General features: G+C 41.4%; 1 protein-coding gene and 1 long non-coding RNA gene across 4 annotated transcripts in view; one reads left to right on the top strand and one right to left on the bottom strand.

Annotated features, from left to right (window-relative positions):
- The first annotated feature begins 219 nt into the window (after window positions 1-219).
- Window positions 220-6,602, top strand: LOC135423727 (uncharacterized). Its single transcript, XR_010434916.1, has 2 exons — window positions 220-254; window positions 1,443-6,602. It is a non-coding gene; the product is annotated as an uncharacterized LOC135423727 (long non-coding RNA).
- Window positions 3,117-16,829, bottom strand: part of PREX1 (phosphatidylinositol-3,4,5-trisphosphate dependent Rac exchange factor 1) — a 144,792-nt gene continuing 131,079 nt past the window's right edge. For 2 of the 3 annotated variants that reach the window (XM_064674254.1, XM_064674255.1), the window contains exons 32-40: window positions 15,445-15,662; window positions 14,341-14,440; window positions 13,556-13,699; window positions 12,789-12,903; window positions 12,272-12,338; window positions 11,345-11,532; window positions 10,605-10,707; window positions 9,981-10,048; window positions 3,117-8,130 (exon numbers count right to left, since the gene is read on the bottom strand). In XM_064674254.1, the coding sequence (XP_064530324.1) occupies window positions 8,088-8,130; window positions 9,981-10,048; window positions 10,605-10,707; window positions 11,345-11,532; window positions 12,272-12,338; window positions 12,789-12,903; window positions 13,556-13,699; window positions 14,341-14,440; window positions 15,445-15,662 (1,046 nt within the window). In that variant the 3' untranslated portion in view covers window positions 3,117-8,087. Of the gene's footprint in view, window positions 8,131-9,976; window positions 10,049-10,604; window positions 10,708-11,344; window positions 11,533-12,271; window positions 12,339-12,788; window positions 12,904-13,555; window positions 13,700-14,340; window positions 14,441-15,444; window positions 15,663-16,829 lie in introns of those variants that run through there. The other variant, XM_064674256.1, reaches the window with a different exon arrangement.

Raw genomic sequence — 16,829 nt, 5'->3', positions numbered from 1 at the left:
CAAATTTAATTTTAAGCAGGATCAAGAAAATAATCGCTTAGTTCAAACATTAATTACTAATTGTAATCCGAATTCATTAAAAACAGACTTTTTTTTTTTTTCTTTTTTTTTTTGCAGACTCTGCAGGGCATTAATTGACATTTCACAAAACGAGTCATTCTTTTGTCAAGGGGGAGCATTTCTCAAACAGTTGAATCCCCCAGAAGGGACAGTTCAGGAAGGCAAACAAACTGACAGCACAGGGAGCAGTTTGGGTGAGTTTAGAAGTGCAGGAATCCCGAGGTTTATTGCTTCTGATGCCTTAAGGTCCATCTGGGTTTTTTTATTTTTCTAATTTTTATAAGCTTTATAAGTAGTTATATAGTAGAAGTAGACTTTAGAAGTAGCTGTATCCCTCACCCTTTGGCACAGTAGTTTACACATCCCTCAACCCCTATTACCCCATATCAATATCCCCTGAATTCCATTAGGAAATGTTTAGTCTCTTGTCAAAGTAGGCCCATTTTGTTTAGGGAACACTTGTACCTTGGCCTAAACTGCAGGAGTACAGTCAAGAACTGGGTGAACCTGAGCCCCCTGTACCCCAAAGAAGATGAAGATGATAAAGAGGTGGTCTTGAAAAGCCCCCAGCCCCAATTCCCAAGGGGTGTGACTGAGGGTGGTCCAGGGCAAAAGCCAGTGGGTGGAAAAAACCCCTAAGATTGGACAGACAATATTATAAATTGTAACAACTGTACACAGGGGGTTACACACATGTCATGTAATCTTTATGCCTGGGCAGGAATTAAAATCCTTTCCTTATCTCACCTCTAAAACTAATTTGCCTTGGAGTTTTTTTCTCCCTGTATTTTTTCTTTAGGCATCACTTCCTTTCCAGCCCAGGCTGGAGATGGACAGAGGGGCTGAGCAATCTGTGCAGGATTTGGTCTGGGACTGCAGAGCCTGACAGCTGTAGGGCTGCTTTGGGGGGTTCTGTCCAGCCTCTCTGTACCTGTTAGAGTCCCTCCTTAGGAACTGGGGGAATACCAACACCCTCCAAAAATGGGACAAACTTTTGGATGGTAAATTCCTTTGGTAAAGAATTACCTTTTTGATATGTAACTCAAAAGAGTTCAACTCAATGGCTGATTGGTCCTACAGGATACATTAAGAATAATTACATTAATATCTCAGTAATTTTTCTGACAGTAGATCTTAAGCCCCATGTTATTATAACTGTCATGTACCATTCCTGACTAATATCACCCCTTGTTCCTGCAGCTAATTCAGTCATTTAATTTTGCTCACTGCAGTCCTGTGCCTTGTAAGCCCTGGGTGATCAGGACTCCACCGAAGGGAGTGCTACTGTCATTTTATTGATGATACTTTCAGCAACATTTCCCATTCAACCCATACTTTTTTTACCCTTACAGTTTCACCTTTCTCATCTTTTTGCTCCTCAGAGAATCCATCTTAATCTCAGGCAGAACTGGACACAGCTTGCATGGTTGGAAAATCAACAGAACTACAGTTTCAACAAGGAATTATTTAAATTATGAGGGAAAACCAGGAAAAAGGTAATCTTCGTTCTTTTTGCTCCACAGAGAAAGTATTATTTTGTACTGACTCTGAATGCAGTCAGGCAATCACTAGACTTTGGGATAAAGCACTAGGAAATTTTAGATGCACAGCTGGGGGAATGCAAGGCAACAGTGCATTTTTCTGGGTCCAGTTTTTGTCCTTTTGCAGAAGAGGGGAAAGAGATTTAGTTTTTTAATTCAGGCTCAATAAAGACAGGATGCAGGTTGTTCAGGGAAGTAAAGAGCTATTTTAATTGTCCCTTATCCCACAAAACGAAAAAGGATTTGACCACCAAAGTACTTTTTATTTTCTCAATCTTCTTGAAGTTCAAAAGGCTCTGCTTAAAGCAATAGGCCAAGTATTCTCAACAGCCCAACAGAAATGCATCCTGTGCAGATACCTTTCAACCTTCCAAACCCAGGAGGAGTGCTCTGAATCCCATCTGATAGAGGGTTTATTGTTCTGCCAGGCTGGGCAGCAGTTTGTGGAATGGCTTGTTTTCAGCTCTGACAGACACGAGCATTCAGCAAACCAAACACACACAGAGCAGGAATGATAAAATGACAGCAGGGATTAGACGATACAAGAGTTTGAAAAATTACATTAAGACTTTTATCTTTATGCAGGATACATGTACTCAGTTAAAACTACAGAAACATGACAAAAAATATAACACTATTAGTACAGTAAAATCCCTCAAACTTAAATGGGAAAACCCTCTAAAATATTCTCTACATATTTTTCCTTTTACAAAACATTTGAAAATGCCAATCCCATGAACAGATATAAAAATATAATCTCTGGAACATTTTCCTAAAACCATGACAAGTTCTGTTTCATGCAAAAACATACCCTCCAACTTGTGTCATTTTGGAATTGTCCCCCCAGCCCAGACAAGGTCACTGATATTGGGTGCAAATGCAGTGATGGTACCTGAGCTCAATCTTACTTGAGCTACTCTAGCTGATCATTGATTAACTTTCAAAAGCCTAACACTACTGTGGCCATTCCTACCCTTTGTACACAAGGTAAAAATAAAGGCCTTTCAAAAAGCATGTCCTCTTCAAGGAGTTATTTGTCCTGTGGTGTTGTATCAGTGCAGGGATTTTCATCTTGGCTCATCTGGAAACATCTGTGAAAGCTTAACTCCAAAAATCGAGCCTTTTGTTCTAAAATAATCAGGTCCTTTCTCTTTAATTCACCACTGATGCCAGTGTGGGCTTCAGAACACAAAGGTGAAACCCCTTCAGCTGATTAGGATCCAGGTACCAACAAATCTTTCTTCTGGTACACTTGATTTCAAGAGTGGGCAAGAGCCTGATTCTCAGGGTATAAAGGCTGACAATTGGAAGGATCTTAACAATATTCTCAATTAACAATGGCAAACTGGGTGATATTCTTTAACAAAGTGAAATGTGCTACTCTGCAATCACAATTGAATAACCTCTTGCCAGGACCACAGTTTTAAAATATTATTCACCTAAAGTTTACTTATGTGCTGAATTCTGATACTCTTCAAATCAAGTAGAAACTGCTGAAGTTAAGGAAGTCTAGAGAAACTTTACACACAAATATGAGTTTATTCTTTTTCCCTAATGAAAACAGAGATGTTTTACTAGATTCCTTGATGGTATTAGTGCACAGAACTTCTGAATGCTGAAACAAGGCAGAGGAAGTACATAAAAAATACACTCAGATCCCTTTTCTTATACCAACAACTCTCAATTATTTTATTTATGGGAAATAAAAGCAGAAATTTTTGTGTCATTGTGATGTTTATCCTTTTTTCTAGTTTCCTGTTTTTTCAAATAATTAAAACTATATTATATATGTAAAGCACCATCAGTTTTCAAAGCAGTTAACAATTTTTCTCCTTTGATTCTTCACAGTACCAGTGCACACAAATAGTTCCCCGTTCCCTCCCCAGGCTGCTGTAGAAAGGAAATGTGAATTACTCAGTATAACCAGTGGAGCCTGCTGAGGCTGAACACAGAAATTAATGTAAGGACACCAGAATTTGTTCAGTTTATATTAAAGAAAGTGTCCTTTGGTGATGAGGTGCAGTGATGCTGTGACAGCCCCATCAACACTGTCTGTACTGTGTTACCTAAGGGGAAACAGGAAGGACTTGTGCCTAGGAAGGAGCAGAAGGCTCAGAACTCAGTGGTTTCTCGTGCTAATCAAAGCCATGGCTCTCATGCTACAAGGAGGGAAAAATACCTTTTGCTGTTTGAAAGCTTTTCTTCCCTGTGCAGATGAACAACTACTGCAGACTTGTCTGAATGGCAAACCTGAACTTCATATTTTAAACACTGGTGCTACATAAACACTAGCCTTGGATACAAACTGCATTGGGTAATTTGATTAACCAATGCTATCTTATCAGTAAGGCTGTGTGCTTTTGTGAATAAGCTGATTTCATGATCTGTTTGTTGAGGTTTTTGCCATTTTAGCCATTAACAATGACCAGGTGTTTAGAAACTATGCCAGACATTTATAATGACAAGTGTTAGGACAGATGAAATAATATACACATGAACTGTCACGGAAGTAGGACTGTTTCAGATGTTTTTTACACTGAAATTCCCAATTATTAGGCCTTAGTGTTTTAAATCTTCAAATCACTTTAGAACCGTGAAACAATCAGTGCTCAAAATATTCCCTAATTAGCAGTATTTGCTGATAAGAAAATATGACAGAGGAAAAAGAATTTGCCAGAGTTCAGGTGGATTTTTCAACGTTTTTTATTCCAGATGGAAATGAGGTGTGTATTTGCCTAAAGCTGTGGTTTCTCATCTAAAAATCACAGTATTTCAGTCTGCAAATGAAAAGTGGAACAGGAAAATGGCTAATGCTGGCAGGTGGCCAAAGCCTGGGTTTGAAAAGCAGTTTGCACCTTGGCAAAGGCCAGGAGAAAAGCAGGACTACTCACCCAGCTCCTCTCTCACAGCCAGAGCAGCTTCTGCAGGGCTGGGCAGGGCTGGGTCGTGTCCCTCTCAGCCAGGCACCACCTCAGCTTTCACTAAGGTCACTTTTTTTGACAGAGCCTGACTAGAGAAAAATGTTTTTCAGGTCCACAAGAATTTTCAGCCAATATTAATTAATCCCTGATCCCTGGTACCCCTTTTTTTTTCTTCAGGCTGTATTTATGTTTACACTGAACTGTCTTTACCTTTCTCATTATCTTTTTCTTATAAAGATTCCTCTTTTCCTCAACACCCAGCTACCCATTTTCACATAATTCATTAATTATTTGGCCTCAGCACAGGGCCAATATGTGTGAATACCTCACCATCCCAGCTGGCCATTTGTCTCCTAGTGCAGGTTGAGCTGTCAAGATTCTATTGAGTTGCCTCTGCATCATCTTGTGACAAACTCTATGACCAAGGTCCTTTTATTATCAATTAACCAGAAATACAGCAAGACATTTTGTTCAATCTTTGAGTGCATGAGCTAATATTTGTACTGCAAAATTCAATCCCACTCATTTCATCCCCTTCAGCATTCAAAGTCTTACAGGGGTTTTTTGTGTGTGTACTGGGATCCTTTGCTAGAGTAGTGTCTCCCAACCCAGCATCAACCCCAGCCTGCTCAGATCTGTGCTGCAGTGGTCAATGCAAATGCAGTGATTAAGCAAATTCAGTTACAAGATATATACATAAGAAATTCCACTTGCAGCTGCCACCCAACTCCACTTTCTTTTCAGCATTGTCTTTTTTCCTTTAGCCAGCTGCTAACACACATCATCATGCTGCTAATTCCCATGTTCTCCATCTTGACTGTTTTCCACATTTTCCACACATCCACTGTATCAGATGCTCCAAATCTATGAAATCTGTACTTGCTCAGTTGTGCCAGGCCTGACTCTTACTTTGCTTTTAGCCCTGGGAATTCCACAGACCTAATCCCTCTTTGCTTGCAGGCTCAGTTGTGCATTGCCCTCTTTTTTTTTCCACTTGAATCTGTTCTTTTCCAGCACTGGATTCAAACCCCACAGTTTTACAGCATCAAAACAAGTTTTCTTTTCTACCCTCACAGGAAGTCTGCAGTGAAACCACAGCTGTAGGGGTTCCACAAACAGGAAGAGTTCGCCTCTACGCTGCCACTTTGAGCTGATATCAAACCCAGCTCTCCCCTTACTGTTTAAACTTCAGGCTCCTCACCATTCCATACAAGTAGCAGAGCTTAAACTGCTCAACAGAACTTAGAGCTAAGAAACTGAAGGGGGTAACAGAAAATAAGATCATACCTTCTTTTCCTTATAATATAAACCAGCTTTTAATAATAAAAACTTCTATCACGTTTTCAGTGAGAATTACATATACATTTCAGTGTAAAACAGTGCACAGTGTAAATGCCCTTAGATACCCTTCTCTGCATCTCTTGTGTTGGCAGTGGCTGCAGACGTGGGCCAGGATCCTGCCCAGGCCATTCCACGGAGCTGAGCTGGTGGAGACACAGCCAGGGCTTGGCCCACGTGTTCCTTCTTACTTTTGGGTGTTCCTACAGTTCTTATAATACTAAGTACATTTTAAGTTGAAGATTCAGTGAAGAAACATCCATTTCTTCTTCAGACAGTAAATGGTAAGAGTAACTCTCCCAAAATTAACAAGAAAGTGCATTGAAATAGTGATCTGCTCATCTGGCTGCAATCCAGAATGGACACCCAGCACCAAACCCCTGGATCCCACAGCTGGCAATCCATGGGCTGTCCTAGTTCCCTGTAACAGGTTAGAGCTGAATATTTCACAGAATATTCTGGGTTGGAAGGGACTCAAGGATCACTGAGTCCAACTCTTAAGTGAATGGCCCATAACGGGGATGGAGCCCATGACCTCTGTGTGATTAGCACCAGGATCTAAAGAGGCTGCTGTAGGTCAGAGGAAACAGTTAAAAGTAAGAGATCAAAACAAAACATGTTCCTTCCCCAAAATTATTTCAGTCTGTGAGTGAAAAGAAAAAAAATATTTAAAAATAAAGGAACAAGGTTCAGAACAATCTGCATCCCCCAAATTGTCATAAGCCATTTTGTGTTGAAGAGAGGATCGAAAACATTTAAGAGGCCTTCACGTCCAAATGAAAAAGTCTAATTTTAGGTTTTGAGTTGGTTTGGATGTTATTAAAACAAAATGAAGTCAACTAAAAACCAAACAACATCAAAAATAATCCCCCCCAAGCCTTTATTTTCTAGAATATACATCACTGCAAAGCACTCCTGCATCTCCTGACTGGGAGTTGGTTCAAAGGAGGCTGCAGAGAGTCGGAGCAATGGGGAGTTTCCTGTACACCTGCTGTGGTAGGGAGGGGTGGTCATGTTAAGGCACTCACTCCAAAGGAACATTATTTCTATCCTGAGACTGCTGACATGTTTTGATTAGTTTCAGCCAGTAATTTGGAAAAAATTACTGTGCTTAGGGTAATACTGACAGAATGGAGAACAACTTTTCAAATGAGAAAAAATAAAGTACACTATTTACAGGATTCCTTTTTTCTTTTAACTTAAAAGCATCCCTAATACATTTTAATAACTGTATTAAAGACTACTTAAATATTGAAAGATTTTAAATAATGTAGATTTTTTTCAGTAAACTGGGAGTAGCTGTGTAACTGCCAGCATATTGGTCCCATTTTAAACAATATAATTTTTATTTAAATCTTGTATATATAATAACATGATCGAAAACACATATTATTCCACTCCACATAAATAAGTATAGTTCTTCTGACCTGTTTTAAAAACTACATCTGTTCAAATAATCAGATTATAAGACTGTATTTTTTCCTTTGTAAAGGTTCCTTTAAAATCCTTCACTCCCAATCTCTCCTCTTCACTAGCACTGTATTCCAGAGTATATAATCATAGGGCATTAGTAAAAAGTTAATCAAAAACCTGGAAGCTACAGTAAGTAAAATGAAGTAATGGTAAGAAGTATTATGGAATGTATACTCTGCAGCATAGAGAGATTGGCTCTCACTGGGCTGAAGTGGAAAATGACTCCAGAAGAAATTCTTTATGTTGATATTTGAATAAGCCAAAGACTGTGCTATTCTTTGTTCAAAAGTGCAGGTCAGTTCATGAAAAACTGGTGTTTCTGAAGCCACTGCACGAGGATGTCGACCAAAATCCTGCTGGCAGTCCCAGGGCTGCCAGGGCAGCACAGGGAGAGAGACACGTGTCCCCCAGCACTTCCTGAACCAATCCAGACCCCCAAGTCCACAACCTTCAGGTGGCAGCACAAACAAGCCACCAGTAAAACTGCAGTTCCTTGAAGAACAGTGGTCACTGTTCCAGGCACCTGGCAAAGGCAGCACCGTCCATCCTCGCCCCGTGGGGTCTGGTCCAAGAATTTCTTCAAGAAGTCAAAGAAACACAAGAATCCTGCACGTGCTGCAGGAGCTCAAAGGCAGGTTCCTGGGGCCTGGGGCAGCAGGTCCATCTCCCCCAGCCAGAGCAGCACCAGCAGGGGTAGTTGGTGGGGCCCTGGGCAGGGCTGCTCCCCTGGTGCTGCCACGAGTGGCTCCCACTTCTATAAATCCCCGTCTGTAGGTGGCTGGCACAACCTATAGAGCCTTTGGGGCAGATGAAGAGGAGGGAATTAAAGATCACAAGGATAATAACAAAGTTACTGCCATCCTATATGGGAGTCAGCAGCTCCTTTGTCATTCTGCAATTTGTAGAAGTAATGCCATATCAAGAATATCATTATTTTTAATCTTAATCATTGCAAATTTAGAAGTGCCTCTAGTGATTTGTTAACTGAAGTATTTATAATCATTGTTTACAACATTGTTTGAGGCTTTCCATCACTCCCTTTTAATTTTGGGTCTTCAACAGTCCCTTCTCTCTTTTTCTATTTCCTTTGGTTTTTAAACCCAGTTCAGCATTTTACCTGAACAAAAAAGTTCCCTCCTGCTCCCTCCCAATTGGAATACCAAGCACATAAAAGAACATATTCGCTTGTTGACATGGTTGAACAAACTTTAAAATTAATAATCATATTTTCTGAGAAATTTTTTGAGTCACAAGATTAGCAAATTGAGAGCAGTGCTTAAACCTAAGCACATGTTGACTTGTCATTCATGTATGACTTTGTGGTAGCTTTTTCTTGGCTGTTTTCTTTTCATCTGAATAAAACCAAGTCTTTTATAACTTCTCTTTCAAGACTCCTATTAGAGAGTTTGACAAACCTCAGTGTTAGGTAGTACAATCCTGAGAGTTAATATTAATTCCCCAGATCTCCCTTTAACTTAGTGCTCAGTTTTATTTCCCATTATGATGATGGAACCCGGTAGGAACACACATATCTGAGCTTTATTGCCCTGAAATAACCCGAGTAAATAGTCCTGGAATTTATCGTTGTGATTTGGAGTGTATTCAAAAGAACACACTCAACACAAACAAATCGCCTTCTGATTTGTTTGTAAAGCTATTTCTTTTTGAATGTAACATGCTGTTATGGTCATAAAAATGGAACCAAAGTAACATACAGCTGTTAATAAGGCAAAATAACCTCCCTGCGAAAATCTGATGGATGGCACTGAGGCCGTGGTCCAGGAGCCAACAGCATCGTTTTATTCCATTTTGAAATAGCAGTTACTGGTTTGCCTTTATGTAAACAATGCCATTAATGAACAAAATCAGAAGTTCTCCCATATTTGTACAGATGGATTCTGTACATATTGTCATCTAAACCACGATGATTTGTTACTGCCATTGAGGGGAAATGCTGTGTTATGGTTTATTAAAGAACATTCTTTTGCTGAGAGATGAAATTGGAAAAAATTGATCAGAGATACTTTTCTTAAAAAATAAAGGTATTCTTTTCCTGCAGAGAGAGGTGAACATCTCAAGTCCCTTTAGGTGCAGTGGGATTCACAAATGTACAGAGCTTTTCAAAGCTGCCTTCTAGACAAACCCATACAGAGCCTGTGCAACAGACCCTCCTTAGGGCTGCATTACTGTGGGGTTCCTCTGACTGGCAGCACTTGCTCTCAAACTTGCTCTGCCAGAACTCAGCCATCAGGCTCTTGTAAGCACACAGTGGTATCAGCTTATGGATTATCTTTGCATATCTGCACTCAGACTTGCTGTTCAGGAGTTTTTCTTTCTAAGCATTCCACACGTGGCTGTCAATCCTTATCTTTGCCAATTCACAGCAACAGTTCAAAAAAGATCAGCTATGTTTGATTCAGAAAATGCAGAAAGTCTTTGAAGTTGATGATGTACAAATAGCAAGCAGCAAAGTTGATTAATCTACAGTGCACTTAGTTTAGTACAGGGAGAAAGAAGAACAGGATTCCTCTTTTTTTTTCTCCAGTATTGCTACTAAGATCATCTCTGGTTATGACAGGAACTCCACAATTGTTCCAGAAACATAAAACCAGCACTCAGAGCAAATGCATAATACATAATAACCTACCGAGGTGCACACTGTGGCATTTGGTCCATCACTTTCAGATTCTTGGCAGAGATTTCAACCCTTGGTCCCTGTGGAAACAGAGAATTTATGGTACTAACAGTATCGATGGAGCTGATGATCCTTAGGGGAAGATATTGTAATGGGAGTATGGTTCCTATTTGAGAATCCATTAACTACTTCTAGAAGATTTGGAATCCATTGGGTGGATACATTAGTCATCTGTGTTTACTTAAAGGACAGAATTAGTCCCAAAGCATTTTACAAGCACTGCTGTCTAGCACTAGGGAATATCTACTATTTAACACTGTGGTTGAGACTTGGTTTTTTTCTGTACTGAAATTGTCTTAAGTATGCTGCACAGTCTATCCATCAAGGCACACATTTTAAATAATGTATACTGAGGCATAGATTTTAATTGCTGTAATGGCTATACATGCAAATGTTCATTTGTTCCTGTCAAATAGGTGTAACAATTCAGACATTAATAAGGTTATAAATTCATAAGTCTGGCTACGTGGGTTTGTAGTGCACAAAACACAGTGCCCACCAAAACAACCTGGTGTTTGTGCCACGATGTCCCTGGGATGAAGATGGTGGGTGCAGCAGCCACAGCCAAATACTCACTTGCTTCCTCATGATGTCTGTAGCCTGCATGATGCACTTGGGCAGGAGGCCGTGGCTGCGGGCCAGGATGGCAGCTTGTTCCAGGGACACACTCAGGGTACTCCTGAGCGAGGGAACACGAGACAGGAGATCACAAATCAGTTTGAAAAAATATAAATATGGATGTACAGGACACCTACCTGCTCTGCTAGTTGGTTACTTATCTTCACTTGCTTAGTTTTTTTTACCTACAAAACTATTAAATTACCTCAGTCCTACATTTCCAGTCTTGTTACACTTAGATACTGCAACTGTTGGAGTCTCAGCATCATTACTACAAGGCTGTGTGTCACTGCTCTTCTGCATTGATTCATTAAAAGGGATTCACAAATGAATCTTCACTTTGAGACACTGGAAGAACAGTGTGTTTAAAAATCAACGTGTGCACACACCAAGATTCTAAAACTATTTTTGAGTAACTTCCTACATGTTCAGTATGTGACTGAAGACAGCAAGTTCTGTGCTCTCAGATCACTCAGTTGCATTGGTTGTTGCACTGAAACACAAAAACTTTTGTGTGTCAATACTAATTATTAACAAAAGTATTAATAGTCACAACCTACCCCAAAGTAAAGATGTTAGTAGATTTAGGTCCTTATGACATCCCTTAAAATTTACCTTATTTTGCTTTGAATGGAATCAAATCTCTAGGAAGGACAGAAGTTCTCACCACAGCAGCAGGACCCAGGTTTAACCCTCACCTCTGCATCCCAGTGCCACACATGGTGATCTGACAGGCTCCCAGGCGGTAACAGAGCTCAGAGGACACAGGCAGCAAGGCAGCTCCTGATGTGGGACTGCTGGAACATCCTGACTGCACTGGTTTGGGGGTGATGAAAGACTTCATCAGCCTGCAAAGCTCATCCATGGCATTGATAGGGCGAATGAGCTGAACAAAGCAATACAAACACAGTCAGTGGCATATTTACACCTTCACTTGTATTTACAAGCCTTTATCCTATATGTAAGCACAATATTCTATATGAGAGTAACTCCCACACAGGAACAACTAATCAGAATATACATGAACTTTGGAAGTGGTAAAACACAATTACTTAGGCTCGGGGTGATTCTTTGCAGTTCCCACAAATCACATACATCCTCTCCAAAGCAATTGCAAGAGTGGTTTCTGGCTTTGTGCTCCCTGCAGCAGCATTTTCATGCCTTACCTGCAGATATCCACATATGTGCCCTGCCCTGTTAGACAGACTGCCTGTACATGAGATGCTGGGCAGCACCATTTTCCTCTTGGTTTAACTGTGAACAAAGTGTAACTTGCAAATGGAACATTTGCTCATTTTCATGCATCTGTGGGAGAGGAAAATGAGCCTGTTCTGTCTGGCCTCAGCCATTGTGTTGGTGAGGGGCAGGCAGGATCACCCAGAGCCTCCTTAGTGCCAAGTTGGGGGGGGGCTGTGTCTAAGCTGGTTCTTCACAATTTCCTCTCAACAGAAGAACTGCAGCCAGGCTCCAGAGAAATCCACCCCTTTAGGGTAGGGAACATTTTAAAATGCTGTTTGGGTTTGTACAGATCTGCCATACGGGTATCCCACAGCTGGGATTTTAGAGATGTTGAAATAACACTTCTGTGAGAGAATTTATTGCAGAAAGAAACACAGCAACAATACCTGGTCAATCTTCACTGCAGTAGTATTGGAATCAGTGGGCAAGTTTGATCTCTCTAGGTAAAATGTCCTGCAAAAAGGCCAGCAAGGACTAGATTAGTTGGTTGTCCCAGTTCAAGCACATATGTGTGTATTATCTTGTACAAAACAGTTGAGCAAGCTATGCTAAAAATCTGGTACTTGAGGATCTGCTTTCTTATTGAACCATTGTGATGGCAGTGATTTACAGACTCTGCATTAAAAAATATTCTGAATCTCCATTTAAAAAAATAATTTCAGTTCTGCACAAAATGCTGAGGTCAAATATAATGGGCATTCCATCCTGTACAGTGCACTCCTGAACGAGCTTAACTATGGGAAGAAAATTAACAAGTTTACCACACAAGGAGGATCTCCAAAAATCCTATTTGTACAAAAGCCCCATCACGAATGGAACCTCTTTTTCATTAAAGAAAAATGAAAGGAAGGAGTGCTCTGAAATTTCCCGTGTCTTTTAAGGCAAAGCAGAAGCACAGCATACCTGAGTTTGCGGTAGTATTGCTGCACTTTCTCAAGTGAAATGCCATTAATTTGCTGCAGGAGTTCTTCCAGAGATGAGCCAGCTGGTTGTGATTGCCCCTCCGTACTCTCTAGAGCTGAAGAAGAAAACATTTTGCTAAACCTATGTTCTTAGTGGGTTTTTTAATTCATTTATTTATCTCTGTACCATCTCATTCATTACTCAGCAGATGACTTTGTCACTGTTTGATCATGTCAAGGCTGATTCCGTTACTGCACTAATTTAGTGCCTTTCCCAATATGGGAGTACAGTGGTGATATCCTAAAGGTGAGCTTCACAGAAAGCACTTCTATCTAACAGCAACTATTCCCCATTAATGGTCCCTTGAAGGAAATGTCCTGTGTTGTATTTTGGTGGGAATATTTGCTTATCAAGTCGATTTCCAGCCCAGATGATTCTGTCATGCTGTTTGCTTTTTAAAACACTTCCCTGTAGCCTGGGCACACCTCTTGATCCCACACGAGATCAGACCATCCATGTACTCCAGTAGTGTCTCTATGGCCATTAGAGGAAAGCATAAAAAAGTCCCAAACAGGCATATCTTGTTCTCATGACTGTGCCTTATCTAGTACTCCCCAGGTCTTCCTAAAATAGAAGCACCTGCTTCTTAAATGTGTCTGTAGGTCTCAGCCGCATTTTTTTTAAGAGCTTCATGGTCATTCTTTATTTGGAACCTTTCAGAACCATCAGTTAAGCTTATTTTTCTCAAGAAAGCTTTTTATAGACACCTTTTGTGAAGAGCACCGTGTGCAGTTTCAAGCTTCCCCCATTCTGAAACCGAGCAGGCAGTTTGGAGAAGTAGTAGCTGTCAAGATAAAAGATAACCTTCAAGGCCTGACGACTTCCTTCAATGTGGTAGAAGACATGAGTATCTGGAGAAATAAAGATAAAACACTTACTGCTTTACCACAGCAGGGGAATTGTGAAACCACTGTTAAGAGACTTTGTTAGATTACCTAATGACATTTCCCATCTCCACCATAAGATGAGTAAGGGAGAGCCTTCATGGAGAGAATGCAGGCTCTGACATACTACACTTAAAAAGATATTAGTTGGTGTGATTTAGTCTGATGTTTGATGCAAATACAATAAACGTGGTTAATAATTAAAATCCCGTGTTGTTTCATGGCATCTCAACCAGTAAACATGAAGAGAGAGCTGGCAGGGTGGGACACTGGACACTGGAGAGCTGGGGATTCACCACAGGGAACGTGGTGAATTACAAACATCTGTCAGGAACTGCTCATCATCTGTGACACCTCCCCAGGTACAAAGTCACCCTGATAAGGCACAAGCCACAGCTACACAGCACAGAACAGGTACCACCATTCCACCCTGTCAGTCCTGCTTTTTATGCTCTGTGTTTGCAGTGCAAACTAAGGGACTCCAACAGAGAAGCTGCCCGGTGCTCTCCAGGTCTGACATGGTCTCCTAGATCACAATCCTAGAGGATATTAACCCATAAAACATACAACAACCAAAAAAGAGCTTTAAAGAAACAGAGGATACTCACTTGCTACAAGACTTTCATCCAGCTGCTTGAAATAGAAGGCAACTTTGTCTAGTTCAGCCAGAGTGACCTGGATGTCTTCCAGCATGGTGTGCTCCTCCTTCTGCATGTAAAGCAAGGAGACACACACAAATAGGTTATTACCTGGCAGGAAGGTGTCATTGTTATGGGTATGCTTTGGTTGAGGAGACCTAGAGCAGAGTGCAGAGCTTTCCATAAGCTCCATCCCAGCCAGGGAATTACTAACAACTCCTTAACTCATACTGGTACAAGTTTAACCACCCCTTGCTTAGGTGTCATTTGATGTGATTCACAGTCGAGAGGTTTAAGGACTGAATGTTTGAAGGGATCTCTTTCTCCAAGCTTTATTCTATAACCTAAACATGTGAAGAACAGCTGATCAGTTACTGCAAAATAAATATTGACACGCTGCATGCAATGAAAAGAAATAGCAGTTACATACACAAGTAGTTTGGATTGTATTTTGTAAAAAAACCCCACACTCAATCTACAATATTTCCACAGTCAAAAAAAAAATCCATTTTCTATACTGTCAGAGCTACTTGTTTTTTTTATGCTCCTTTTTTTCTTAGCATTTTTACAGTTATGGCAGCTGATCTCCTGTAGCTGTGGCTCATGTGCTTGTTAGGTGCAGATGAACAGTACAAACGTGGCTGTGGTGCCTCACACCCCAGCACCACAGACCTGAGAGATGGACTGTCCATTTGTCCCAACTCCTGCAATCCTCCCAACTTTCTCGCCTGTTTGGGGAACGCGTGCCCTCGCCAGGGGATGGCAGGGGACACTCGTGTCACCAACAGCTGGGCCCTAAAACCTCCCTAAATGCAGCAGTTGTTCCAAATGTGAAGGCAGACCAGTTCCTATGGTGTTCTGGTGTGACCATGGGCCCGGTATTTGTGAGGAGATGAAAATGGCAGGATAAGGAATATGGGCACTTGGCTGCCAGCAGCAGGAATGCCCAGAGTTCGCTGTAGTGAGAGTCTGAACATGCCACCAGAATAAGGGGCTCTAGCTGTGCTGTGAGTGGCACAGAATCACACAGGCAAGTGTGAGCAGACCCAAGGGTGCCCCAACTCTTCATCTTACCACAGTGGGGGAGAGAAGGGACTGGTAGTGCAGTAGAACTCCAGTGGCTGCGATCTGCTCCAGCCACTTCCTGCTGGCATCTCTGCTGCTCTCTTCGTACTCCCCGTTGTTGTTGTATCGATAGTTGAGAGCAGCCAGCAACTGCTCTGAAAAGGTGCAAATAGCAGCCACAAGAGACTGAGAGAAGATGGAATCACGTCTCAGCTGTAGCTCAGTATCTGCCAGAGAAGGGGAGAGAAGCACAAAGAAGTCATGAGTACACCTGTCTTTCATCTCACTGCCAACAAAGCAGTTTGTGTGGGGGTGCACATGACATTCGGCCTCAGCTTTGCACCAACTGAACAGATAACCTCCCCTTGCTGTGTGACCTGGCTGGAGAGATGAGGACAGCACAGCTGGCATACGTGCATCTTGCAAAATTTTCTAGTCCAGTAAACTGTTTATTCCTCTCTTTGCCATCTGCATGCTCCTTCTTCTGACTAGAAAGAGCTGTAACTCCTTAGATACAGCCATATCTGGACTGATTCCCCTCTTTTTATGTTTACAGAAGCAAAAGAATTATTGAAAGGTCTCTGTCCTTACTTCTCTCCTGGTCTATTACAGATTAATCTTCCTCCATCCATCTGTATTTTGTGGGCTTCCCATATGCTTAATGCATTAACTGGGCCCATCCATATGGTACCAATTGGTTTATGTTTCCTGGGAGAATTTCCCCTGCGTTAACTTTGCTTCCAGTGTGCCTGCCAGGCAGCCACATGCTGGTCAAAGCAACCTTGTCACACTTAAGAGGATTGCAGGCCAAAGAGGCACATGAATAAGTGAAGAGCTACTTCCCAGGAGCCCCTAGCTTCTCCAGCAGGCTCTCCTTGGCAAGGCAGAGTTCCCCAGGGAAAGAGGCTGAAGACATCACCCAAAGGCTTTGAATGTCTGGATTATTTTTACAAGCGCTGAACACAACAGACTGACTAATACACTCCAGGCCCTGGGCCATGTTCTCAGCTTAAGGGTAACCATCCTTCTTTCCAGAGGATGTTCATGAAAATGCTGCAGGAGATGGGGCATGTAGACAGGCATTTGGGGACACATTATATCTGCCATCAGTAAAAATAGCCTTTATGGTCACTAGACTGACCATCCACAGGCTGCTTTAGACAGACTCATGGACCAGCCCTGGCAGGAGCTGAGAGGTAACTCAGAGCCATACAAGTCTCTCATCTTCACTCTATGAAAATCTGAGAAATCAAGTCTGGCATAGTCAAATAATGACAGCATATTTCAGTTATTTATTACCTCATTTTCAAGCAAACGGACATCAAACAGATGCTACAATTACAAAAAGACTGTGCATTGGCTCCTCAGAAAGACCTGTCCCTTGCTCTGCAAGC

The sequence above is a fragment of the Pseudopipra pipra genome, chromosome 17 (genome assembly GCF_036250125.1).
Source record: "Pseudopipra pipra isolate bDixPip1 chromosome 17, bDixPip1.hap1, whole genome shotgun sequence".
Classification (NCBI taxonomy): Eukaryota; Metazoa; Chordata; class Aves; order Passeriformes; family Pipridae; genus Pseudopipra; species Pseudopipra pipra.
The sequence above is the reverse complement of the archived record's forward strand: the minus strand, read 5'-3'. Positions and strand labels throughout refer to the sequence as shown.